Here is a 25,838-nt window from a genome sequence, read left to right on the forward strand (position 1 = left end):
AATAGCAACTCCTAGGGCTACTCCTCGATATAAATGTTTAACCTGAACGCAGAGAACATTTGAATGTTAAGGAGCAGCCCCTCTCACACAATTCATTTATACCTATCCTAGGGTACCTATGGAAGTAGACAACGTTTTTAAAAAGCCCGGCCTAACCCTGTCTGTCCGCAAAATATTCCCTTAACCCTTCCAGGCCTGCACACCTGGGCAGTTAGGACACTTGTGGGTGAATGCAATGGGAGTATGTACGTGTGGTATAGAGTTTCGTTTGCTCGATCACTAGATCACTAGGTTGGCTTGACAAGAGTTTACTTGCCAGTGGTTGTCTGACATATCGGTACTCTTTAATTTTTTTTGTCGTAAAAGCTTGCACATCTGAGACGCCCCTCCCGATCTCATCACACTTCCTCGCAGTATGTGTCCTACACATGTTTAGTTGCCGGCATTAAACTATAGACGGTCACACGGCAAAATATACTTTGGAGTTGCGTCCGTGAGCTGATGACATTGTTGGGGTTGCAAGATAGACGAGTCATTGGTATTCGAAAGAGCGTCTGGGACTTGTTAACGTATTGCATCAATGCACTGCTTCTGACAAGGCCGAAACAACCAATTGGTAAGGTTAGTCACGCGCATGATTCTCATGATCCGGGGGAACTGAGCCATCCTTCACTCGAACGGAAATGTTTTTAATACAACACCACCTCAGTTGCCCGTTTTGAGGCTGAATCTTGCATGCCTTTCTGACTTTGATGTCCTACGACAATGTATGGAAACCTTACGCGTTCCGGCGAGTTCCCTTCAAACTACACCGATAACGGTTTGCCATTATGTAACCGCAAAAGCACGATCATACCTGTGATTGTATCTGGTTTGGTGCGAGATATTGGAGCTCCCAGTGGGCATGACAACTTTTCGCTGATGATCACAGGTTGTAGCTTGGTTATGCGTCGGCCTCAGGATATATGTTCGGGTGCGCATCGTACGAGCGCCTGGGTGGGATGATCTTGTAGTCTTGTTTGCATTGGTAATACTGCTACTCCAACAGGGCATCATGATGGGCGCTGACTCCAAAGCTTGCCGGTTCAACAAGCGCGGTAGGACTTTCGATGAGTAACCACATCCCAGCCCACCCGACTCTTGCGATCTGTATAACGACGTTGAACTGAATAGATATCAGGCACAGATTACGGCTTGGGCCACCCTTTCAAGACGGTTCCGGATAGCGATAGAGAAATGTTCTTCCTCGTAAGCTCTACGCGATGGTTTCGCTAATGCACCAACCTTCCAAGGTTGGAAAATGGACCCAAGCTGACAGTGAGATCAGTTGTTTTACATGTCGAACGCTTCATTCTCTACCTCAAACGCCTTGGTAAAACTCTCCATCCTTTTACAATACGTCCGAGTATTCCAAGACCGTATGAGACGCCTGAGAATCGCGTCAAAGGTGTTGATTGTCATCGTCTCTATATGGGGCCTTGCCTTTTCGTTCATGGCTTGGTTCCCCTGCTTTCCTGTACATCAATTCTACCGCCTAGGATCGGAGTCGAACTGCTATGGATACGGGTCTACTAAACCCACGGATGTTTACAACATCGTCGTGGCATCTAATGCCACAAACATGGCTTTGGACTCTTTGATTCTGGTCCTCCCTATCCCATTGCTGTTTAGCAGCAATACTGTTCGAAAGACGAGGCTGGGGCTCGTGGGACTCTTCATTATTGGGGCAATGTAAGACCGTGGGGGCAAAAAAAATATCCAAATCCGTGCTTAATGATTTAGGGGAAGTAAGCACTAACTCAATGTCTAGAATTAATGTCATTGCTGCAGGGCGTATCGTCGCCAATCGAGCAACATCAGATGAAGAGCCCGACCCTACAAGATCCTTCCCCGCAATCATACTTTTAGGCGAAACTGAGAACCGACTGTCACTGGCCTTGGCATCAATCCCGGTGTTCTGGCCTGTCGTCACAAAGACGTGGAGCAACTTCATCTTTGTGACGCATGAGTTTAAAGTGGAGCGCACCACGAGGGAATTTCCGAATCGATTAGAATTAGGCGATGTCCTGCCCAAGGATCAAGCATTTAACGGTGTTGTCCACATCAACACTGAAGACGAGGCGACAGAGGCAGGACTCCGACATCCCGGACGACTCTGCGAAGTAGATCAATACATCCGACATCTAATAAGCCCGTTCTCCGAAGCGCAAAACTATGAAGTTGCTACTTGGGCAAGAGAAGTTCACTAGGAATCTGTGGAGCTGGGAGTACATAACTTGGAGTTCGAGACCATGCCGGAAATGAACAAACACTGATCAATGAATGTCGGCGGCGAATCACACCATCTCCCAACGATGTCAGGTGGGCAAAGGGCAGAATCTGAAGAGTTTGAAGAAAAGTAGAGTTCAGAAAAATACTCAAATTCCAGAATCTATTCATTTGCAATCACAAACTCTTCAGTATGAGCTTTGAAAAGGTGTCTATGGGTATTTGAGTCAAAGGTACAGAATATGAATGCAATGTCTGTCTAACAATGAGCTTGACTCAGGCTCCACGGTTCTAAAACCAGCCTGAGGTTTGGGTCTTCAACCACGGCATCAGGACATCAAGAAGTCCCTGTAGGTTCTCGGGGAACAACGCATGGGACGCATCCTCCACAAACACAACAGTGGAACGGTTACCAGCCAAATCAGTGGTATAGTTCCACTGGTCCTTTGCTCTCCACGGGTCAAAGGTCGCAATAACATCCAAAATCTGTGTGTGGTTCCCTCCAAGAGTGTTCACAGCAGTACCAGACACGGAGTCCCTCGTTTCGGGATACCAGCCCGTCAGCCAGACTGAGGCATCGTGTCCGGGAGCAAAGTAACCAAGCTCCAGTGCCGCAAGTCTATCCTCAACAGAGTTGCTGTAGTTGCTTGCGATCCTTGACGTGGCGGCGATCGTGGCGTTGGTGTTGATGCCAGTGGTGATGCATGCCAAGACGATCGACGGCACCTTTTCCGGGTAGGTCGCGGCCATGTACTTAGTGACGCCCTGGCCGCCGGCGTGACCGAGAATGACCGCCTTGCCGTTTCCAAAGGTATCTATAACCGAAGCAACATCGGCGCCGACCTCATCCCAGGTCGTGTTAATCGGGCCAGTCGACTCGCCCGTGCCGCGCGGTTGGGGACGGAGAACCCTGTACCCGGCCTCGGCAAGGGCGCTGGAGAACTCGTGGAAGTCCTCTAGACTGTCCCGGGCGAACGATGGCCAGACCAGAAGCGATGGACCCTCTCCTTCAATGAGAACCTGGATTGTGTTGTTGGAACTACCGATGAGATACTCCGTGGTGTATGTCGCCGATGCCAGGGCTGGTAGCGCGGCAAGAGCCAGTGTGTTTTCGAAACGCATTGCGAGGAGAAGTCTAAGTACGTTTGATGTGGCGTTACTTGAATGGTTCCGTTATTATTCCGTATACGTCCAACGAGATACCAAATTGTTGCTTGGCTTTGTGTTTTGACGACGGACAAAGCGATGTTATCGGTCTGGTGAATGAGAAGTAATTGTCCGAAGAGTTGGAGTAGCCCGAAACATCTGAACTTTTGGTCTGGCCATCGGCTCTATTTATCAAATCCCGCACATATATGGGCCAGATGCTCGACAAAAGCCAGTGTGATATAAGCCCCTTAATCTAGAGACCGCAAATCCGTCGGAAGCCACGTACCCAACCGTGACTAAACGTTAACCCAGCCAATCAGAGGACTTTATTCCACTTCGTCACACCACCCCAGCAGTGTATTTTTTTTTTTTTTTCGCATCCTCCACAACGTGCCCTGGAATGAATTCTTCGGGCACGCAACCAGAAATCGAAGTACGTGGTGTGGGCTAGGCAAGCACGTAGTTGAGCGCAAATTCCGCCTGATTTTGGTTGGTTGATGATGTTGCTAAATGCTAGTTATGTGAAACGACCATACCAATTACTATGGTGGCCCTAGTTAAAATAAATTCGTGCACATGTGTGGAGAACGCTTCGTCACGGTTGGGTACGCGGCTTCCGATTTTAGGTTCGCGAATTTCCGGTCTCTTAATGTGTCTTTGGTGCCAAGCCTGCTGCGTATGTAGAATACGTCATCAGGTTCCTAGGCACCACCACCTTTCGGATATATTATTACCCGGTTTAAGGTACGCAAGTTGGGGTGTTGTACACCTCCACAGGGGTAACAAACGTTATTTTCCCAAGTCCTGACCCACTTGTACCCATATAAGCTGGGTACTTAACTTAATTAGGAAAACATACTGGAGGCCAAGGTAGCAGAAGCTATTCCCAAAAAGTCAACCGACCTGCTCAGGTTCCTCAGTCATAGAAAATACTAGAATGGTGACTTGCCATTTACAGTGGGGCATGTGGGCCGCGACTTGAAGAAATAACGTTTGTTACCCCTGTGGAGGTGTATATACTATATTGTATTTGTGTGTAGTGTTGTTATAAGCTAACGTCTACTCACCTAGTAATTATATCCACTTACTTAGTTTTTTTTAACTACTTACCTAATATAAGAATTTATATATAGGGCCTATATAAAACTATATATTTAATTAGGATTCTTTAAATTTTTAATATTTTTAGTATAAACCCCTTTTAAGCTCCTTTTAATACCCCTTTTAAAACTCTTTACCTTTACTTTTTAAACCTTTTAAATTATATATATTTAGGTATTAATTAAGTATTTAAATATTAATTAAATATTAGAAGGTTAGAAGTTAAAAAGGTAAAAGTAAAGATTATATTTTTTTTAACCTTTTAATACTCCTTTTAACTCTTTAATACTTTAAATTTTTAGCTTTTTAGTATTTAGTTAGTATTTAAATATTTAGTTAGTACTTAAATGTATATAAGTTAGAAGGTTTAAAAGGGGTGCTAGAAGGGGTGTTGGAAGGGGTGCTAGAAGGGGTATTAAAAGGGGTGTTAGAAGGGGTGTAGAAGGGGCTTATATTAAAAGTATTAAAAATTAGAGAAGGAAATCGTACTATAGGGTCTCTTAGTACTAATTTAGAAGGTATTTATAAATGTAAGGGAGTTACTTAGAAAAATTGGTATTAGGTGAGTGGTTGGTGGGAATTAGGTGAGTGGATATAATTACTGGGTGAGTGGACGTTGGCTCTTATGCCGCCTTTCTAGTAAGCGGCGCCGTCGGGAGCGATACCTTCCAGCATTGTCTGTGTGGTAACTTGTGAGGCTAAGGGTGTGATCACGGAGGGAAGTCAGTCTAGTATTAAAGCGAGAAGTTACTAGTAAGGGTCTATTATAACGTAGTTATAGAGCTAGTTTTAAAACTCTAGGAAGTTTAACTAGTAAAAAGTTAAAGGAAGAACTTTAAAAAGCTTAAAAGAGTTTAAAATATAGTTTAATTTATTAAATTAAATTAATTATTAAATTAAATTAATTATTAAATTAAATTAATTATTAAATTAAATTAATTATTAAATTAAATTAATTATTAAATAAATAAATAATAATTACTTTAAAATTTTAATTTAAATAAAAACTAATTAATTTAAGTTATTAAAAATATATTTTATTTTCTAATTAAAATAATTAATAATAATATAAAGAATATAAAAATATAATAAAATAATAAATATATATAAATAAAATTACCTCTTTAAATATAAAGTTAAAAACTTATAATTATAATTTTTAATTATTTTTATTTAATTATTTTCTTATATTATAATTTAATTTAACTTTATTTAAATCTTTTAAAAGAGTAAATTTTTAATTAAAACTTTTAAACTTAACTTTAAAATTCTTATAAATCTTAATATACTTTAAGTTAAATTTATAATCTTTTAACTTTTTAAAAATATATTAATTATTTTAAATATTAATATTTTATCTTTATATAATTATAAATTTAATTATTAATAATTATTTCTTTTATAAAGTTATTAAAATTATAAATTTAAAGTAATAATAAAGTATAGTTATTTTATTTAATTATTTTTAGTTTAATAATATAATAAGTTAAGTAACTACTTTTAATATAAGTAGTAAAGAGTAAGTAATTATATTAAATAGGTTACTTAATTATTTAAAAGAGAAAGTTAGTTAAAATATACTTATAAATCTTTATAAATAAAGTATATTAAATTATATAATTAATTATATAACTCTTATTTTATCTATTAATTTAACTAATTAAACTTTTTATAATTTATATTATATATTAAATATAAAAAGAGTAATATCTTTATTAGTATTAATTAATTAAAGAGTTTTATTTATTAATAAAACTTTTTTATTTAAAATTATTAATTTATTTAAAATTATTATTAAATATATAATTATAATTTAATTAATTTAAATACTTTAAAAATACTTAAAGTTAATATTTTATAAATTATTTAAATTATTTAAATTCTAATTCTTTTAATAAATAAAATTAAATTTAATTTATTAATTACTTATTATATAACTTTTATTAATTAATAAATAGTTATTAACTATTTATAAGTATATATAAGTTATTACTTTTAAATAGTTAAAGTTATAAAATTTATTATTTTATTTATTTAATTAATAAGTTTAATAATTACTTTAATAGTTAATTTAATAAAAGTTAATTTAATAATTACTTTAATAAACTAACTAATAAGCTAATTAATAGATTAATTAATTATTAATTTAGTAATTATTTTAATAGTTACTACTATTATTATTACTTTAATTATTTATATACTCTAACTTTATATAATTTTCTTTTAAATATATAAATAGTATATTTTAAAGATTTAATTAGTAAGTTTAAAAGATTTAATAGATTTAATTAAATATTAATAAGTATATAGAAAAAGAGATATTTTATTAATTTAACTTTAATAAATTAAAAAGAAAGGAATAATAAAAAGTTAATAATTAATAATACTTATAAATATTTAAATATTTATAATTAAATAAAGTAGATTATAATAAATAAATCTTACTATCTTTTATAAATTTAAAAGTTATTTAATAAAGAATTAAAAGTAATATAAAGAGTAGTTTTAATTAAAATATATTCTTTAACTTACTTTTAAAAGTATTATAATTACTTTTATTAAAAATTTAATTATATTACTTAAAACTATTAATTTATTATTAAAGTATTTATTTCTATTAATAAAAGTTTTTAATTAAAGTAATCTATAAATTAATAGATTATTATATATTAAATTAATATAATATAATAATAAGATTTACTTTTAATTACTATTTTTAATTAAATATTATTATAAAAAAGATAAAATTTATTAAAGTATTCTTTATAATTTAATTAATAATTATAAAGGTATAATTTCAATAAATAATTAGAAAAACTAATTTAATTATAAATATAATTATAAATATATTAATTAATTATAATATTTATAAATTAATAAATTTTATTAATTATTATTAAAATTAATATAATTAAAATTTTTATAATAAAGGTATTTTAATTAAGAAATATTAAATAATAATTATTATTTAATATAAATAATAAGGAGTAAATAGTTATATTAAATAAATTAATTAATTATTTAAAAGAAAACTAATTTAAATATATTTATAAAGTTTTATATATAAAGTAAATTAAATTATATAATTAATTATATAAGTTTTATTTTATTTATTAATTTAATTAATTAAATATTTTATAATTTATACTATTTTTAAATAATTTTATTTTTAATATAATAAAATTAATAAATAAATATTTATTTTAATAAAATTAAAACTTTAATTAAAGAAATAATAACTTTATTTTTATTTATTTTAAATAATTTATATTTATATATAAATTAACTTATATAATAAATTAAAATTTATATATAATATTTATTAATATTAAACTAAATAATTTATAATTTATAATAATTTATAATATTTAATAAATTAATAATATTAATTTAAATTAATATAATCTAATATATTAATATAAAAGAATATCTTTTAATAATAAATAATATTATAAATAATTATAAAATTATTATAAAAGTTTTAAGATAGATTTATAGAAATTCTATTAACTATTAATATAATAGATTACTTAATTAAAAACTATAATAACTAATTTATTTAATTAATTATTTTAATAGTTTATAAGTTTATATTATTATATTCTCTATTCGAGGCCTATTAGAGCCTATTAAAACTACTTAAATAAGGAAGTAATTTTAAAATAATAAAATATTAAGTTATAATTAATTAAAAGTAGTTTAATTACTTATTATTAAATTAATATATAGTAAATAAAAGGTTTAAAAATCTTAAATAAAATAAAAGTTTAGTATAAATAGTTTAATTTTTATTAGTTTAATTAAGTTTTTTAAATAGATCTTTATAGTATTACAACTAATTAATTCTTTATAGAATAATATATAACTTACCCTAAGTTACCCTTTTTTATAAAGTACTCTTTAAATTAGTCCCCCTATCTAGTTTAAGATTTTTAAATTATAGAGGCTTAAACTTATAACTTTAAAATTAGTTATTAAGATAAATTTATAGAAATTTTATTAACTATTAGTGTAATAAACCGCTTAGTTAAAAGATTATTATAATTAATTTACTTAATTAATTACTTTAATAGTCTATAAGTCTATATTATTATAAGTTTTATATAATAAATTTAATTAAAATAAATTTTAAAAATATATTTTATTTTATTTTATTTTTAAAGTCTTAATTATTTATTTTAAATTTAATAATAAAATAAAAATATAAATAATTTATATAAATTATTTATATTTTTAATTCTATTATTAAATTAAAAATAAATAGTTAAGATTTTAAAGAAATAAAATATAATATATCTTTTAAAGATTAATTTAATTAAGTTTATTATATAAAACTTTTATAATAACTTTATAATTTATATCTATAATACTATTTATTATTAAAAATACCTTCTTATATTAATATATTAGACTATACTTAATTAGTTTAAATTAGTACTATTAACTTATTAAAGGTTAAAGTTATTATAAACTATAAACTATTTAATTTAATACTAATAAATACTATATATAAGTATTAAATTTATTATATAACTTAGATAAGTTAGTTAAAATAGGTAAAGATAAAGCTATTATTCCTTTAAAGGATATATATAGGTTCTAGCTTTACTTTATAAGTAAACACTTATTTAACGAACTTAAAAGACTATTAGCTCTATTATATTATAAGCTAAACTACTTAAAAGTAGTTACTTAACCTACTATACTATTAAATTAAGAGATAACTTTTAAATAAAGTAATTATACTTTATTATTATATATAATATTTAAGTTTATAGTTCTAATAACTTTATTATAAATAAAAGAAGAAATAGCTATTAATAATTAAATTTATAACTATATAAAAGTAAACCTTTACTTTAAAGAAAAGTTATTAATATTTAAAATAATTAATATATTTTTAAAAAGTTAAGAGATTATAAACTTAATTTAAAGGAAATTAAAATCTATAAAAATTTTAAACTTAAACTTAAAAGTTTTAATTTAATATTTATATCTATAAAAATAAAAGTATTTATATAACTTAAAAAAGATTTAAACTAAATTAAAGATTAAATTAAATTATAGTAAAAAACTAATTAAATAAAAATTAATTAGAAAATTATAATTATAAGTTTTTAATTTTATATTAAGAAGGATAAATAATTTATATAAATAAAATTAATTTTAATTATTTAAAATCTTTCTTTTAAAAAATAAAATATATTTTATTTACTTTAATATTATTAATATTTATTATTATTTATTAAAAAGTACATTTATTAATTATATAATATTTCTATTTTAAATTATTAATATAATCCTTTAATCTTTTAAAATATATTAATTATTTTAAATATTAATAATTCTTTTAAAATAAAGATTTATTTTTATATAATTATAAATTTAATTATTAATAGTTATTTATTTTTCTATTTATAATAAAATTATTAAAATTATAAATTTAAATAATAAAGTATAATTATTTTATTTAATTATTTTTAATTTAATAATATAATAAATTAAATAATTACTTTTAAGAAGTTTTATTTAATAAATATTTACTTAAATAAAATTAAAACTTTTAAAAGAATAATAGCTTTATCTATATTTATTTTAATTAATTTATATAAATTATATAGTAATTTTATATATAATACTTAATAATATTAAAACTAATTTATAATTTATAATAATTTTAATTTTTAATAAATTAATAATATTAACTTAAATAAATTAAATATAATTTAATATATTAATATAAAAGATATTACTTAATAATAAATAATATTATAAATAAATATAAAGTTATTATAAAACGTTTTATATAATAAACTTAATTATATTAATTTTTAAAAATATATTATATTTTATTTTTAATAATTTTAATTATTTATTTTAATTTAATAATAAAATTAAAAATATTAATAATTTATTAATATTTAAGAATTATTATTACTAATAAAAATAAAAATTATAATATATTTTATAATTTATTTAATAAAAATTATATTTTTTATTATAATTAATATTATATCTTTTTTAAATATTAAATTTAAAATATTTATAATTATATAAAAGTATTATATATATTTTTAAATATATATAAAATAAAAGTAAAACTATATATAAAAAATATATAATACCTTTATATAGAGGTAAATACTTAAGGTTAGGCTACCCTCTAATTAGCGGATTTTCTTATACCCCCGGTAGGCAGCTGCTACACAGCTACTACTAACGTTAGTAGCTGCCTAGGTAGCTGCCTGCATGTAGCTCCCCAGCCCCAGGTGTGTCGCAGCTTCAACCAATACTAAGGCGGCTAGCTACTGTACCTACTTATGTCCTCGGATGTATATGGAATAGAAGCGAAACTAGATATGTAGGTATGTTAAGAAACTATAGGAATGGCTTGCATTCATCTGGTCAGCAGCGACGATCGGCTTCCTACGACCTAGCAGAATCTATTTTTAGCTGTGTAGGATTGTCTATCGGTGCAGTTGTACCATAACTTGCAGCACTTACTAATTACTAGCGCTCCGCCGTTGACCACATACTGATCCAACAAAGTCACCAATAATCAGCCCCGAGGTCATCTTCTGCGGTAAGGTGACTTGTTCTTTATCATTCCCTATCCTCACCTCTCTTCCCCAGCGACACCATTACTAATTGTACAACAGTCCGAGGATAATCTGGAACTGTGTTTCTTTACATTCCAATCCCTACGATTGTGACGATGTCCACCTCTCATCTCCGCAAGGCCGACGGGCCGCTCAGCTTGAACCCCACTCCACGGACGCAGCTTGGCAAGGTTTGCATATCAGGCTCCCGCAGTTTTGAGTGTAAAAATGTTAACGACTGGGAAATAGAATGACCCGTTCATTAAGGATGCGTCTCAGATGGCACTTGTGCATAACGTGTTGATTCGCTCATCCAACAGCATTTATCTTCAGGCAACACGCGTTTGGTCAGCAGACGTTCCCAACTTTTTACAAGAGAACGGATATTCATAGAGCAAGAAACAAATAATATAAAGTAAAATATACCCCTAATATACTAATATTAATTTATACTATTAATTTACTATAATTAATATAAGTATATAATTATTAACTATATATCTATTATTTTAAACTTATAATTTTTTTTATTTTCAATTTTTTTTATTATTATTTTAATTTTATAATTAATTACTTTTTTTATTATTATTTTAACTTTATAATTAATTACTATTTTTTTTATTATTTAGAATATTTAAATATTAATTTAAGGATTTTAATCTCCTTTTAAATCTCTTTTTATTATTAATAAGATTTTTAATACTTAAATTAACCTTTAAAAGTTAATTAATAATTTTATAAACCTTTAAAATAAGCTTTTAATTATTAACTTAAATATTAATATTATTATTATTAATAAAACTATTTTTATAAAATATTATTTTAACTATTAATAAGTTAATAACTATATAAACCCTATTATTAATTATTAGTTTTATTAAATAGTTTTTATTAATTTTTTATTATAAAAGTTTATTTAATTTAAAAATTAAAAAGTTTTATTATTTTATTTAAATATTAAGTTAATATATTATATTAAAGTTATAATTATTTTTATTTTATTACCTACTTTATTATTTAAGCTAAAAGTTATTAAAATTATGTTTTTATTTATAATAATCCTTTTATAATTTATAAGATTTCTTTTATTATAATAAATATAACTATTTTATAAGGCTATTTTTTATTATAATAATGTTTATTAATAAATAGATTATAAAAGTAAATTTATTATTAAGAGGTTATAATTTAATTAATAAAATTTATATATATTCTTTTTTAAAAGGTATCTAACTTTTTATAATTAATAATTTAATTTATATAAAATAAATTAAATTAAATATAAATAGAATATATATAACTTATAGGTAAATAATTATTTTATAAAACTTATTCTTTAAGTATATATATTATATAACTTTTATTATAATAAAAGCTTAAAAATTATTTATAAAATTTAAAGTAGAAGCTTATTAAACTATTTTTACTTATTAAACTTTTTAAAAAGTTTATTTTTAGTATATTTTTTAAAGTATAAAGTATAAAAATATTTTTAATTATTTTATTAATAACTTTAATTAAATAAAAATATTATTTATTTTATAATTTAAAAGATTTTTAACTTTTAATATATAGTTTTTATAAAAGGTTATATATAAGTTAAAGTTAAAGATTTAATAAGTTTTATTAATATATTAAATTTAAAAATAATTAATAATTATTATTTAATTTAAAACTTTTTAAAAATATTATTAAGTTATATTATAAATTTTATAATTAATTAAATATTTTATAAACTTAAAAGTTAAATAAAGTTTAATAAATATAAAAATATTTTTAATTTAAAAACTTTAATAAATATTATAGTTTTATTTCTTTTAATATATTAAAAGGTTAAAATTAAATTCTTTTCCTTATTAACTTCCTTTACTATTTTCTTTTTCTTTTCTTATTACTATTAACTTTTTTATTTTTTTAATATATAAAATAATATTTAAATTTATATAAAAATATATAATTAATAATATATTTTAAAAATATATATTTAAAGGTATTAATTAAAGTAATATTATAATTAATTATAAAACTATTAAATTATTAATTTAATAATAATAAAAATACTTTAAATTTATTTTAAAATTATTAAAAGTTTACTTTTTTATTATTAATAATATTTTAAAATAAAGGTAAATTCTTTTTATATAAGTTATATAAATACTTTAAAAGTATAATATTCTTTTATTATTTATTATATAGATATAGTTTAATAAAAGTATTATATAAAGTAATTTTTAGATTTATATAATTTATTTAGTTTTATATTAAAAGATATTTATTATATTATTATTAATATTAGTTATAAAGTAATATTAATATATTTTTTTAAATAAATTTAATATAATTTATATTAATATATAAATTTTTATTTTTTAATATTATTTTATTAATTAGTTTTTAAAGTATATAACCTTAAATTAATATTTAAATATTTTTTAAAATACTTATTTAAACTTTTTAATTTAATTATTAAAAGGTTTTAAATAATATAAAAGAAAGTTATATTATAAATTTATTAGTTTAGTTTAATTATATTAAGCTTTATTAATTTTTAAAATTATAAAACTAATAATTTAAATAGTTAATTTAAAAGATTTATTTATTAATAAACTATTTTATATAATAAATAAAGATTAACTAAAAGTAATTAACTTTAATTATAAAGAAAAGTTATATATAATAGTAGTTAAGTATTTAATTTTATAATAATATTATAAATAAATATAGTTTACTTTAAAGTTTTTTTAATTATTATATAATTAATTTACTTTATAATTTTATTTAATTTAATTTTAAGGTTTTTATAGGTATTATACTTATTATAGAAAAATTATAAATAGTTAGAAGGTTAGTAAAGTATTAAAAGTTAATTATTTATAATAATAATATAAATATTTTAATTATAATAGTTTATTTATTATTACATATTAAAGTAAGTATAATTAAAGATTAATAATATTATTATAATATTAAAAAATTAAATTTTAATTATAAAAGATATATTTATAATATTTAAATAATTAATTATAAAAAAAATAAAGTTTATATTATAAGTTTTAAGTAGTTAATAAAAGAGTATTATTAAATAAGTAGAGAAGGAAATTTAAATTTATAGTTAAAGGTATAAAAAGTATTTAATTAGGGTAATATAAATAGGTTATAAAGTTAAATAGAGCCCTTTAATTAACTAGTAGTACTTATTACCCTATATTAGCTAAATTTAGCCCTAAACTATCCGTTTTTTACCCTATAAATATCCGTTCTCTTTTGCAATACTGCTCAGCGTGGCATATAATGCTCAAGGGCCATCATGAAAGCGAGGAATAAGTGTATTTTCCGGGGCTCGAGAAATCTACGGGCGTCAAGGGAATCATGGACACTGAGATTCACGAACACGGTAAGCAGTCACCTCCAGCTGTGGGTCGCTCGCTTCTCGCACGCGTCCGCCATCTCTCTGGCCTTTCCACAATCCATTGGTGGTATCAAATCTGACAAATTGCCTCGTTGGTGAATTGTTATAGCGGCATTCAGTAACGGTTTGCAAAAGTTGAACGAGTACGTTGAATCACGGCTGGCAGACCCATCTTCGTACTCGGGAACCGAGCTGGTCGGCATTCTGGACTCGTTCGGCGAGGTTCTCGCAACTCACCTAGCGCATGAGCCGCCCAAGATGGCATTACTCAGCCAGTATGGAGATTTCGATACTCGAAAGAAACAGCAGATCACAGCATGAAGTACATGCATGTGACAAACGTGCTGCCAATACTCTGGTTCAACCTGGACAAGGAATTCGAGGCAGGGATGTGGGCTGACTTTCCAGCGATGTCTGGGCCCGTGAAATGGATCATGATCAATGTGTTTGGGTCCTGGCAAAGGAATTGGTGGAGATTCGGGAGCAGTGGTGCAGACGGCATACAGAGAGAGCTTTACTGTCTGTCGGATGAATACTCCAAGGCATGAGGAGTCCAGTCTTACTAAATAGAATTCTTAAGCTAATGTCGCCATGCTATTGGTATTTGCATATTATATCACGCCGTGCGGAGGGCGCCGTGGACCTATGCAACAAGGGCTGGGGCTGAAGCTGTGTCTCTTGTGATCTTGACTTGAAGGAAAATCATTTCAAGACATACTATTGACTATCTTCAACTTCCAGTCCAAAAAGGTTACGCAAATCAGGCCTACGAAGCCACTTCATTATGTACCCCTGTTTTTGCTGCATTCAATGCTGAGCTTGGTTCTGAAGCTTGACGCTGCGAAGGGTGGTAAACTTTTCAGAAAGTCTCTTCCAAGCTTCCTCGACCTCAGGCGGAATGTCAACATGGACAATAGTGTGGTTGCCGTTGGGCCCATATCCACTTTTATCGTCTCTCAATCGCGGATACTCCCCGAGGATCAGATCTAAGAAACGATCCATATCCCACATCAGCTCCGGTGCTATATCAGGTGCTGCGTAGACCAGCTTGTCGTCGCCAACCGGCCGGACAAGCGGGACAAAGACGGGACAGCCAACGAACTTGGGCGGGTTGGCGAGGTCCTCGTAGACCCTCTCGAAACAGGCGACCGTCCGCCGAACCATAGTGGGATCTTGGACCACGACGGCCGAGACGGGAGTGGGCACCCCGCTCGCCTCGAGGAGCTTGCGGGTCTCGCTCGCGTTCGTGTGGCAGGTGACGGAGCGGTCCTCGACCAGAATCCGCGGGGGCGGCCGTTCAGCGGTGAATCCCGGGGCAAAGAAGTGGTTGAAGATGGCTAGCAGGACCTGAGCCTCGGGCAACCCTTGAACTTCGGGAATAATGGCTCGAAACCTGGGGTGGCGGGCGACGGCCTCGTAGATGAAGGTGGTTGAATGTCCGATACCGCCGCAGAGGACGAGGGTCTTTGTGATCCCGGGGCGTTCCTGGATAATTTCAAATACGGTCTCGCAGCTCAAAAGTACTGAACAAACGCACAAGATGATGGTGTCAACTGGCTCGATCTTGCGTAGATCGGGGATATCCTCCTGCGAGATGAACTTTGAGACCGTGTTGATGTCTGCGGAGTGGCTCATGTTGATTGATGGGTTGGCTGGTTGGCTGGCTTTTACTAGTCTTGACGTTAAGTGTTTGCTCTATTCTTGAGGGATTGATGTCCAGTATGATTTCGAAGTTTTAGGCAGACAAAACTTATGGAAATTATGGCACTGCATCCATCAAAAATGCTTGCTTCGGTTTGAAATCGACCATTGAAGCTCTGGATGCCTGCCACCGGATGTCGGATAGCATGACTAAACATGGACTAGACTGGACCAGAATTGTGGAACTCGGCGTCACGGTGCCTGTAATCATAAGATTCCGGTGGATAACGCTAGACCTTAGCAAGACTTCCAGTGGCGTGATGGGTACATGAACAGGATAGGATACCAATTGGCGGATCAAATGCGAGGTCTTTTTGTGTACAGTATCAGTGGATCCGAATTGTTTCTCTATAGGGCAAGTATACCTCAAGATTCCCACCTCCTCCTAATACGCCCCGTCTGCACGAATGGCAGCCGGTCTACAATCGCCTCCGTCTTGTCGTTTTTCGGCGCAGAGTAGTCGATAGTGTACAGGCTCACAGAAACAAACCCATCACTCACAGCCGCCGTCTCACCAGTCATGCTGCAATCCCCATTGATACACTCATTCACACCATCCTGTAAGGGGTCGATATTGCCCCAAGTGAATGTGCCGGGGTTGGCCTCCACTGGCAGGGCGATATTCGTGTTTGCCTCTCCCGTCATCCTCGTCTGGAGGATGGGGACGCTGGACCAGTTGGCGCCAAGCCTGGGGTAGTTGACATTGGCGCCATAGCCGAGCGGCAAGACTGGCTCCCCGGGGGTCGAAGAGTTGACAAAGGCGTCAACAATGTTACCCGAAAGCTTGGCGATATAGGTATACTCGTTGGTCGAGTTGGTGATGTTGCGATAGTCCAGCGCGCTGTTGGACCCGCTGAAGGCGATGGCCGGGATGGAGCGCGAGGTGGCGGCGTATGCGGCTCCAGCTGTGCCTGAGAGCGTCCAGACGAAGGGCCCCAGGTTCGTGCCGTAGTTGGGGCCCGTGACAACAAGGTCGGGCTTGCTGAAATTGGCGAAATTGGGGAGGACGTAGTCCAGCGCAACGAAGGTACAGGCGGCTGGCGTACCGTTGTAGTACCAAATGTGGCTGTCAATGGGATCCGGGCCAACCGAGGGCGCACCGGTGGGTATGATGCCATATTGTGCCGGTGAGGTCAGGTTTGGATAGGTAGTGAAGTCGGAACGGCCGCCTTGTCCACTCTGTTGAACAGCCGGCGCAACGATCCAAACTGATAGGTCGATGAGCATCAGTAACATATTGTAATAGTGGGCGATCCCAGGGCTACTGACCATTGTGCCCCTTGCTCTTGAGGACCTTGTAAAACTCTCGCAAGTTGGCTGAGGCGAAACCATCATCATTGTTCATGAGAATGTTGAGACCCTGAGCGGAGCCGAGCAACATGCTGGCTCCAGCGAGGAGCATTGAAGACCGCATTTTGGCACAACCTGGGCGGCGACTACCTAGAGCACTGAGTCGTACGGATGACGTTCTGAAGCAATAGATTCAACCCGCGTAACAGACGGAGACCACCGACGCCGAGAAGGAATATCCAGTCGAAAACCACGGGAGAAGAATGGTTTCTAGATATACTCATTCAATACTCTTCCCGGAATCCCGCTGTCATATCTTTGGTCACGCGACACACCGGTCCCAGGCGATAGGGTCTGTGGAGCACTCTAATGCAGGAACGGCAATCCGGCAGCACCCTCCTTCCAGAGGCAGTCTAGCTTCATGTTGCCAAGAAGCAGCTTCTCAGCTCTTAGCACCGAGGCTGCGTCGATAAGAGAATTCAGCTGGCTGGAAAACGATGCCGATCAGTTGTATCCCTGGATTGAATTTCCGATGTGCACATGGATGGAAACAGGGAAACGAACTCAAGATAGAATTTGTTAGTGCCGACTACGGTTGCCTCAATCTGTACATAAACCTTGATAGCTGAGAGACGCGGCGCCTCGGTAACACAGCGTCACCAGTAGTGTATCCCCCATGTACACCGCTACCAGGCCCGCAAGCTTCACCCAACCTTCATCGCAGTTTCAATGGCACTCCTCTGGTCATGCTCGTTTGTCCAGCACATGCAGTTCCCCCGATTTGGTCTATACCACGTGTTGAAGCCTTAATTTGCAAGCATTTTAAGCCAATGCGGAGTGGACTCGGAGTGTCAACCAGCGCCAACTACTTGCAGCATTGCAGTAATCTACCTAGGCAGCTCCGAAGAAAACAAACTCACATTGAAGAAGTCTCGATAGCACAATGATCTCCGTCCGTCCTGGTGTTCATTACCACTTGCTGGATCTTACTTTTTTGTAAGCCAGTTTTAAGGAATTGACAATGTACTAGTAAGAGTGGAAAATTATCTACGTAATGAAAGGTAGCCGCTTATGAGCCTGGGACTTTTTCCTTCCATCACCCGCAGTACACAGAGTTCACTGTGTAGATGCTGTGCCTTGCAGAAGAACGAAGTGTCAATCTACAATCCATGGAAGAGGTCAGAGATTTAGTTCTAATCCGAACAAGTCACTCAAACTATAACATTGCCGCAGACCTGCTGTCCAAAATCTTTCGGTTGGCCTTGGTGTGGAGTCCCTCGCCTTATATGAATTGGTTCTGGCGTTAGCCGGGCTCTGGCATTCGTTTCAACCTGGTGGTGTTTTATTTGACGGGATAAGGGAACTTAGTTGCCTGGCATGATCACATGTTGTTCTTCAAGAGTTATTGTATGTGGAGCTCATATCAGAGCTCCCGAGTTCGTGGCCAGCATGACACTTGGCATCTCTAGATGCGCAAAGGGATAGAGTAAAAGCGAGACAGCGTAATACACATGAAAATGATTTTCATTGTGAGCTGATGGTATAATACGGGCTTCCAAGAACTTATCCCTCGATACTCTTGGCGGGCGGTTCCAGGCTCTGCAACATGTGATGAGATCATCAGAAGAGGCTGCAAGCCTCGTCCCAAACACAGCTAGTGCAACGCCACAATCGAGGGTTACCGTCTTGTAAACGCAAGAAAACACGGTCTTTGAGACATTCCGTGTTATACAAACATGATGATGTTTTTTGTTGACATCGCCAAGCAAATCTCCTGAGATTCCCAAGCATCTTGATGATCGGCACGCTCAGATGGACATGTTTGGTACATTTATCACATCACCACGACAACTACTCCAGGTGGAATTGGTTGCCGAGCACTCGATTTCCCAGGCCACATCATGAAGCTGCCATTCCACACAACCACACTCGTTGGCGTCGGAGTATCTGCTGCCATGCGGCTGGCTGCTGATGCCGACCTTGGACCTGCGAGCTGGTGTTTTACTTATCTGTCCGATGTTCTGGTCCCTATATCAGCCTTTCCAGAAACTCCGGCTTGGACGATCTTAACAACTTCCGATCCGTCGCCGCTTACTGGAGACAGTGAAGCTCAAACAATCACCTCGAGACCATTAACGGAATCTCGACTCCAGTCGGAAATACATTCGCTGCCCGAAACGGCCTTGAATTTGACTTCGTCAGATCGTACCAATTCTTCATTGCCATCTACGATTACCACGCCTGGACCTGGGACTTCCCCTACGCTCACCTCTTCACCAACCCCTAGCGTCCCGACGCTGCGGGAGATAATCTTGTTCATTTACCCGTCCGCAGGTCAAAAGCGGCATTTAGAGACGAGGGCAAATGCAGGCTTTTTGAACAATGACGTGGCTGAGAGGCAACAAAACTGCAATAACGCTACTGTGTTCACCTTGGCATCAGGACGTCTCTCAGATGGCGGCTCACCCATTTACTATTTGCCTGGTGACAATTATAAACAGCTTCGAAGCGCTGGACCCCTGCCTGATGGGGCTATATCTACCAATTTCACCATCGAAAAGGGCGTCCTGGAGTTCTCAAACGCTTCACTTCCTGGTGGCGGAGCACGCTTCTGTGAAGATGGTACTACGGGCGATGTATACTTGACGTTTACTTCAAGTCCTCCCAATTGTGAGGCAGTGTATCTCACGAGCTACGGGGGTAAAGCTGCATTTCCAGCGTCTTTGCCAATGACTTGCTAATCACCAATATAGTCGAGCTATGCCAAAATGGAGAAATTGTGGGTGCCGAGTTACCGAGTGCTAGGAGCACCCGGGCGAGCACACGTCGGGTGAGCTCTGGTGTGTCTACGGAGGACGTCTCATCACCTGCACTGTCCTCAGAAGTCCTGCCGACGACGAACACTTCATTTACAAGTATTACCAATTCCATTTCGTCCGATCATGACTCTCGGGACCTTCCGACCATTCCCTCAGTGGGTCCGGTTTCTTCGACAGTGGTATCAACCATCTCTAGAGAGACCCAACACAGCTTGTCCTCGATTATTCCCGCCTCTGCCACACCCAATTCGCAAAGGCCAAATACTAAAAGCAGCACGAGTGACCTGAACCCCACCGAGGCCATGGTCTCAAGCCAGCGGACTGAATCAAGCAGGGCCATGGACGCTGGATCAACAACCAGTTCCGCCAGTCATCCAGGGATAGAAATAAGCTTCTCTTTGTCTCCCACGGCATCAGAAACACAAACAACAGGTCCACAGATTTCCAACCCACAAACATCCAGCCCACAGACGCCAAGCGATCTGAGCTCCTTCACGGACAAGCAACAATCTGGAAGCACAGATATCGGTGCGGAGACGACAGGACCGAGTAATACCTTTTCTGACGAAGTATTGCCTACGGAGTCGACTGCTGCTGAACAGATACCAACTGTTCCCACTAAAACACCTACGACAGCGTGCGAAGAAGGGCTTGAATATGCTGTCTACTTCTTCGGGCCCGGATCGCCAGAATGCGCCGAGCTTGAAAAGACATCGCAGACTGGTGATCCCCTGGACTTGGACCTTACGAAAGTGCTCGAAGGCAGGGTCCCCAGAACTGTTGGAAAGTATCCGGGACTGGATCTGAGTGGGGTCAGAATTGGAGACCAATGCGTTGCGATTGAACTCCGAGGGTCCGTCGTCGTCGATGAGACCGGACAGTACGACCTCGAAACTTTGGGCGACGTGTGCGAGTTAGCCTACGTCTGGTATGTAGATGCTGCATTATCGGGACGCTTCGAACCCAGCAACAGCGCGCTCCGCAAATTCCGTGATTCTCAGCAGAGCGCACTGACTTCTGCCAGCTTTACTGAGGCCGCAGCAACCCGATATAGGCCGATTCGAATTTTGATGGCCAGTCCTGTCCTCTCGATTTGGTTGCAAATATCCGTCAAGTCACCCTCAGGCATTGAATCCTCGTTCGCCACTTGCCCTGAGGGCGAGAACGCGCCAGCCTGGGAACCTTGGCAACAGGAGCAAGCAGGCACTCGCAGTCCCGCCGCCTCGAGCGAGCTCCCTACAGTGCAAGAATCCAGTAGCCTCTCTTCGTCAAGCAGTCCTACTTCTACGCCGACACCGGTGTGTGAAGCCGGTGTTGAATATGCTGTTTACTTCTTCCCCGACGGGTCGGACGAGTGTCAGGAACTTATCAAGACATCTTTCACCCAGGATCCCCTCAATCTGAACCTGGCAAAGATCCTCGACGGCAAGGTTCCACAGGCCACTGGTATAACCCCAAACATCTACGGACTGGAGCTGAATCCTCAGTCAGGAGAGCCGACCACTATTTACGATTATACTACGCCTTCCGATGTCGACATTTCGAGTTCATGTACTGTGGTTTACCATCGTGGGTACCTAGTGTTATCCAATCCGGACAACTCGCACCCACTTTCAATTTATGACGATGTTGACGACCTGATCTATATCTGGGGCGGGGATGCAGCTCTTTCCGGAGGCTTTGATCCCAGTAATACCATAATCCGCAAAGTAATGGGTACCTGGAACAACGAGCAGATATATCACCAATTTGGAGTCGAAGACAGCACCAAACTGAAACGCGACGTGACCAGCTATATTCCGATTCGTCTCTTCTATGCCAACCTGCCCGGAGCTGGTCAATTCCAGCTATTGATGAACGATCCTCCTACGCATCAGTTTATCATCTGTTCTGGGGACCATAATGCGCCAAATTGGCTGCCCTGGGATCAAGAACGGACTTTTGCTTCCACACCAGTATGTACCCCAGGACTTGAATACGCCATCTATACCTATTCAACGACCAGTCCTGAATACGATGAGCTCGACAATGTTGTCCGGTATTCGGCTCTTTTCCTTTTGGATCTCAGAATCTTACTTCAGAATAAAGTCCCACAAGACACCGGGAACACTGAATCTGTTGAATGGTCCAGCAATGACGAAACATCTCCGATCGCCATTTATGGATACTCTGCCGATAGCGGAACATCACTCTCCAATACATGCCTTGTGATCCAGCATCGGGGCTTTGTGAAGTTTCATAGCCCCGGAACGTACACGTTCGAGATCGTAGGGGACCCAGACACCCTAATTTTCGCCTGGCTTGGACCATCGGCGTTCTCGGGCAACTTTGATACCCGCCAGAGTTATCTTGCAAAGTTGTACCAGTCAAATGATGTAGACTGGACGACCTTTGAAGTCGTTGTATCAGATACGGATGAGCTTATTCCCATCCGTGTCTTGTACGCCAATTTGATCGGGCCCGGTGCATTCAAAGTCAGTTTCTCAGGACCCGCGGGCACGCCGCCGCCCTCGCTTGTTCAATGCTCCGGAATCAGAGACACGCCGGATTGGCTGCCATGGGACCAGGAAGAAGTCCCGGAACTGATACCTTACGGTCGAACTTGATATTCGTCCTACTCGAGCAGTCACAGTATATATGCAAGTACACTTGTGTCATTGGAATCATTGGGTTGAGTGCCCTCCAATGCCTTGATTGGTGCCCTTCTTCAAGTTTTTCCAGTTCAAGTTTGGAAACTGTTTAACGTGGTATCGCTTTGTTGGCACGATCGGCGTTCGAATAGATATGATACTAGTTCACAGTAATTGATGTGTTGGTCGCCCTCAACCATCTAATTCACCTTTCGTTATCGTTGCCACTCCCAGTATTGACATAAACATCGGCGCCGTGAGAACCTTGGAATCCAACCGTGACGTGGTTGTGACAGGGAGATTCATCTTATCAGAAGTTTGTCAAGGAAGAGGTGCAGGGGCTAAGTTATTGCACGGGAGGACGAAGCGGAGATCCGACTAGCCCATTGACCAACTGAGGGCATGAGTTGAGAACTAGGCCGCGCCGACAATACCACCATTGTAGATCACTTATTTTTTATGAGCGGTTCAGGCGTATATTTTGTGCCCGCGCCCTCAAAATGCCATGCTTGACCGTGACTGTGAAAAGGCGGCTGAGGCTCGATGCTGAACCCGTGTATAATTACCTAGACTTTCTGTGAGCGCGGCTCTCGGTATATTTTAGAGTTCAACAAGCAATGCGTCGTGATAGTATTTGGAATGGGGATACATAACCTTCATGTACTCTCTGCGGAGAAAATCACATGCCCCCCGCCTGTCTTCACATTCGGTCAAAATGCATCTTCGAAGTCCAGTCAAAACTAGTGTGTGTTCAAAGGTCTCCGCTGAATCTACTTACGGGCCTCCGGTCAAGGTAATAAAGCTTAAAACAGAGGGTTAATCCACGGTAAGGATTCTGGCATTATCCAGTGTAATCATTCTACTAGTTCATAAAGTAAGTCACATTCGGTCTTCTTGGTTCTCATTTTGATGTTCCTTTCAAAACATAACAACTCCAAGCTCCTCTCAGCCATTCGGCCCTCGCACCGCTGCTTGGTATCGAAAAGCCTCCACTCCAGGGTAAACCTCAACTGCGTACCACACCCAGATTGCATTTGACAATGCAGAAGACCTTTACTCTTTCAAAACTCTATGTTGAAAATATTGAACTTGCTTCGCGTGCAACGAGATACTCATCATTTGGGAAGAAGGCAAGTACAGGGCTCAAAGCCTCACCATAATGGTATCGATACCGTTCCTTTTCAAGCGCCGCAGCGCAATCTGGGCAGAGGCCATTCTCTTGATCGAACAAGTTTGGGATCAAGGCAACGCTTCGATATCCATCCTCTTTAGGCTTGAATGACAACCCTGCAATTCCTACAGCAGAAGCCATAAGTCGTCCGCCATAGAAGACAGTCGCGAGGACCGATATGGCAAAGCCGGCCTGGGTGGTAATGCATGCGGCAGCTGTATCCGTCGGGCATGTTCGCGTCAAATACCATGGCCAAGTGCTTGGATGCCGCGGGTCTGACAGATCGCCCGATGCCTGTGATAGGAGAACGCGGACCCAGAAGAATGAAAGAATGCTATCGTATATAATTGATACCGTTCGTGACAACTGTCCAGAAATCCTCAAGACGATGCGGGTGATGAACAGAATCAAAGACAATAGGGCAATTGCAAGCGTGGCTTGAGTGAGTCTGCAACAGAGAAACAATAACGCCTCCATCAGCTTTGTAATCCATACCTATGTAGAATGAGGGAAAACGGCAGACGATGCACTTACTGTTGAGACCAGACAAGCGGCTCAGGCAACTCGTGGCAGTTTCCGGGCAAATCGCAGTGAATTCGCTCGCTTGGGCTGGAATTCCAGCCCTCAATGCCGCCTTTGTACCATAGCTTTTGTCGATGATTCGCGACGAAAGCAGTCAAGGAAATACCAAATGCTGTCATCGATATGGAGAAATCAAGCCCATGGCTTACAGAATCGATCTTGGCTCCCATGTTCGGATGATTGGCTCTTGAGGGATGAATGCGAGATTGCCAGCTCACCCGAATTTTAAGGCTCTCAGTTCAAGTTGTTAGCGGAATATATGGTCTTTCTATTGGAGCATGCTGATACCTGCCCAGATCTTGGCCGAGGGCCTCAGCTGATGGACACCACTGGTGGAGAGAATAATCAAAACTTGCTCAGCAGGGTCTTCGTGTGACCCCTGCATGTTGTGGAGGGCCCAAGGACAAAACTTGCTCATGCTGGCAGGACGAGGCGCATGCATGCAGTGGCGCGATGGATGAATGACAATTCAAGTAGGTAACATCAACTAACTTGCTCCCAGTCCCAGATTTCATGAAATGTGTAAATTATCTCTGATTGCGTTTGACATTGACAATGATCTTCGATGTGAGTGCCGAGAGAATCGAAAACAAGAAATGCTGTAGGATATTCTAGAACCATGGTTTGCACAAAACCTGTTCGTCCAGAGCTCCTCAAAATGTTTAACAGCTGGCAATGGTTGATCACCAGCCGAAACCTTCCGTGTACAACGCACCAGTATCCGCTACACCACCCAGAACGCGCTTCTTTGCAGCCGCCGCGGTATTGCGAAGGTCCATCTTCATGGTTTCGGAGCCACAGCCTCGAACTACGGTGACAGATAATGCAAATTACTCCGGGTATCAAAAGGCTGCCATGTATGTCCTCGGACGTATATGGAATAGAAGCGAAACCACAAACCACACACACATAAAGATGGCATCTCACCAAGTGACCAGCTATGTGTGTATACTCCTCAAGTTCCATGGACGCCCAGATATGATGGCTTAATTCCTTGACCTATAAGGACATGAATTTGGCGCACCATCATTGAATATTTCCCAATAGACTTGGAGCAATGCTCAATCCAGGAAAACAGCCTGCGATACCGCTACCCCCAGCTACGAAGATGATTTCCCC

The 25,838-nt window shown here is 36.0% G+C and overlaps 7 protein-coding genes across 7 annotated transcripts; 3 read left to right on the top strand and 4 right to left on the bottom strand.

Annotated features, from left to right (window-relative positions):
- Positions 1 to 1,621: 1,621 nt before the first annotated feature.
- KVR01_012208 (uncharacterized protein) lies at positions 1,622 to 2,249 on the top strand (the record flags this gene model as incomplete). The annotated part of the gene is made up of 2 exons (XM_044788770.1): positions 1,622 to 1,731; positions 1,811 to 2,249. 2 exons carry the CDS (start codon positions 1,622 to 1,624, stop codon positions 2,247 to 2,249), a joined length of 549 nt encoding a protein of 182 aa, XP_044638786.1.
- Positions 2,250 to 2,417: 168 nt separating this feature from the next.
- On the bottom strand, positions 2,418 to 4,012 carry KVR01_012194 (uncharacterized protein). Its single transcript, XM_044785110.1, has one exon. The coding sequence runs from the start codon at positions 3,388 to 3,390 to the stop codon at positions 2,560 to 2,562; it is 831 nt and encodes a 276-aa protein (XP_044638772.1). The 5' UTR covers positions 3,391 to 4,012; the 3' UTR covers positions 2,418 to 2,559.
- Positions 4,013 to 14,486: 10,474 nt separating this feature from the next.
- On the top strand, positions 14,487 to 14,847 carry KVR01_012267 (uncharacterized protein; the record flags this gene model as incomplete). The annotated part of the gene is made up of 2 exons (XM_044794511.1): positions 14,487 to 14,511; positions 14,636 to 14,847. 2 exons carry the CDS (start codon positions 14,487 to 14,489, stop codon positions 14,845 to 14,847), a joined length of 237 nt encoding a protein of 78 aa, XP_044638845.1.
- Positions 14,848 to 15,195: 348 nt separating this feature from the next.
- KVR01_012276 (uncharacterized protein) lies at positions 15,196 to 16,304 on the bottom strand. Its single transcript, XM_044786238.1, has one exon. The coding sequence runs from the start codon at positions 16,159 to 16,161 to the stop codon at positions 15,334 to 15,336; it is 828 nt and encodes a 275-aa protein (XP_044638854.1). The 5' UTR covers positions 16,162 to 16,304; the 3' UTR covers positions 15,196 to 15,333.
- Positions 16,305 to 16,548: 244 nt separating this feature from the next.
- Positions 16,549 to 17,760, bottom strand: KVR01_012130 (uncharacterized protein). Its single transcript, XM_044792525.1, has 2 exons — positions 17,497 to 17,760; positions 16,549 to 17,435 (listed from the first exon to the last, which is right to left on the bottom strand). The coding sequence occupies exons 1-2, from the start codon at positions 17,639 to 17,641 to the stop codon at positions 16,594 to 16,596; spliced, it is 987 nt and encodes a 328-aa protein (XP_044638708.1). The 5' UTR covers positions 17,642 to 17,760; the 3' UTR covers positions 16,549 to 16,593.
- Positions 17,761 to 21,406: 3,646 nt separating this feature from the next.
- KVR01_012242 (uncharacterized protein) lies at positions 21,407 to 22,942 on the top strand (the record flags this gene model as incomplete). Its single annotated transcript, XM_044781656.1, has 2 exons — positions 21,407 to 22,223; positions 22,293 to 22,942. 2 exons carry the CDS (start codon positions 21,407 to 21,409, stop codon positions 22,940 to 22,942), a joined length of 1,467 nt encoding a protein of 488 aa, XP_044638820.1.
- An 827-nt stretch (positions 22,943 to 23,769) lies between these two features.
- On the bottom strand, positions 23,770 to 24,947 carry KVR01_012162 (uncharacterized protein). The gene is made up of 2 exons (XM_044791116.1): positions 24,672 to 24,947; positions 23,770 to 24,585 (listed from the first exon to the last, which is right to left on the bottom strand). Exons 1-2 carry the CDS (start codon positions 24,887 to 24,889, stop codon positions 24,036 to 24,038), a joined length of 768 nt encoding a protein of 255 aa, XP_044638740.1. The 5' UTR covers positions 24,890 to 24,947; the 3' UTR covers positions 23,770 to 24,035.
- Positions 24,948 to 25,838: the final 891 nt, after the last annotated feature.

Source organism: Diaporthe batatas (assembly GCF_019321695.1).
Source record: "Diaporthe batatas strain CRI 302-4 chromosome Unknown Contig00018, whole genome shotgun sequence".
NCBI classification, from domain to species: Eukaryota; Fungi; Ascomycota; class Sordariomycetes; order Diaporthales; family Diaporthaceae; genus Diaporthe; species Diaporthe batatas.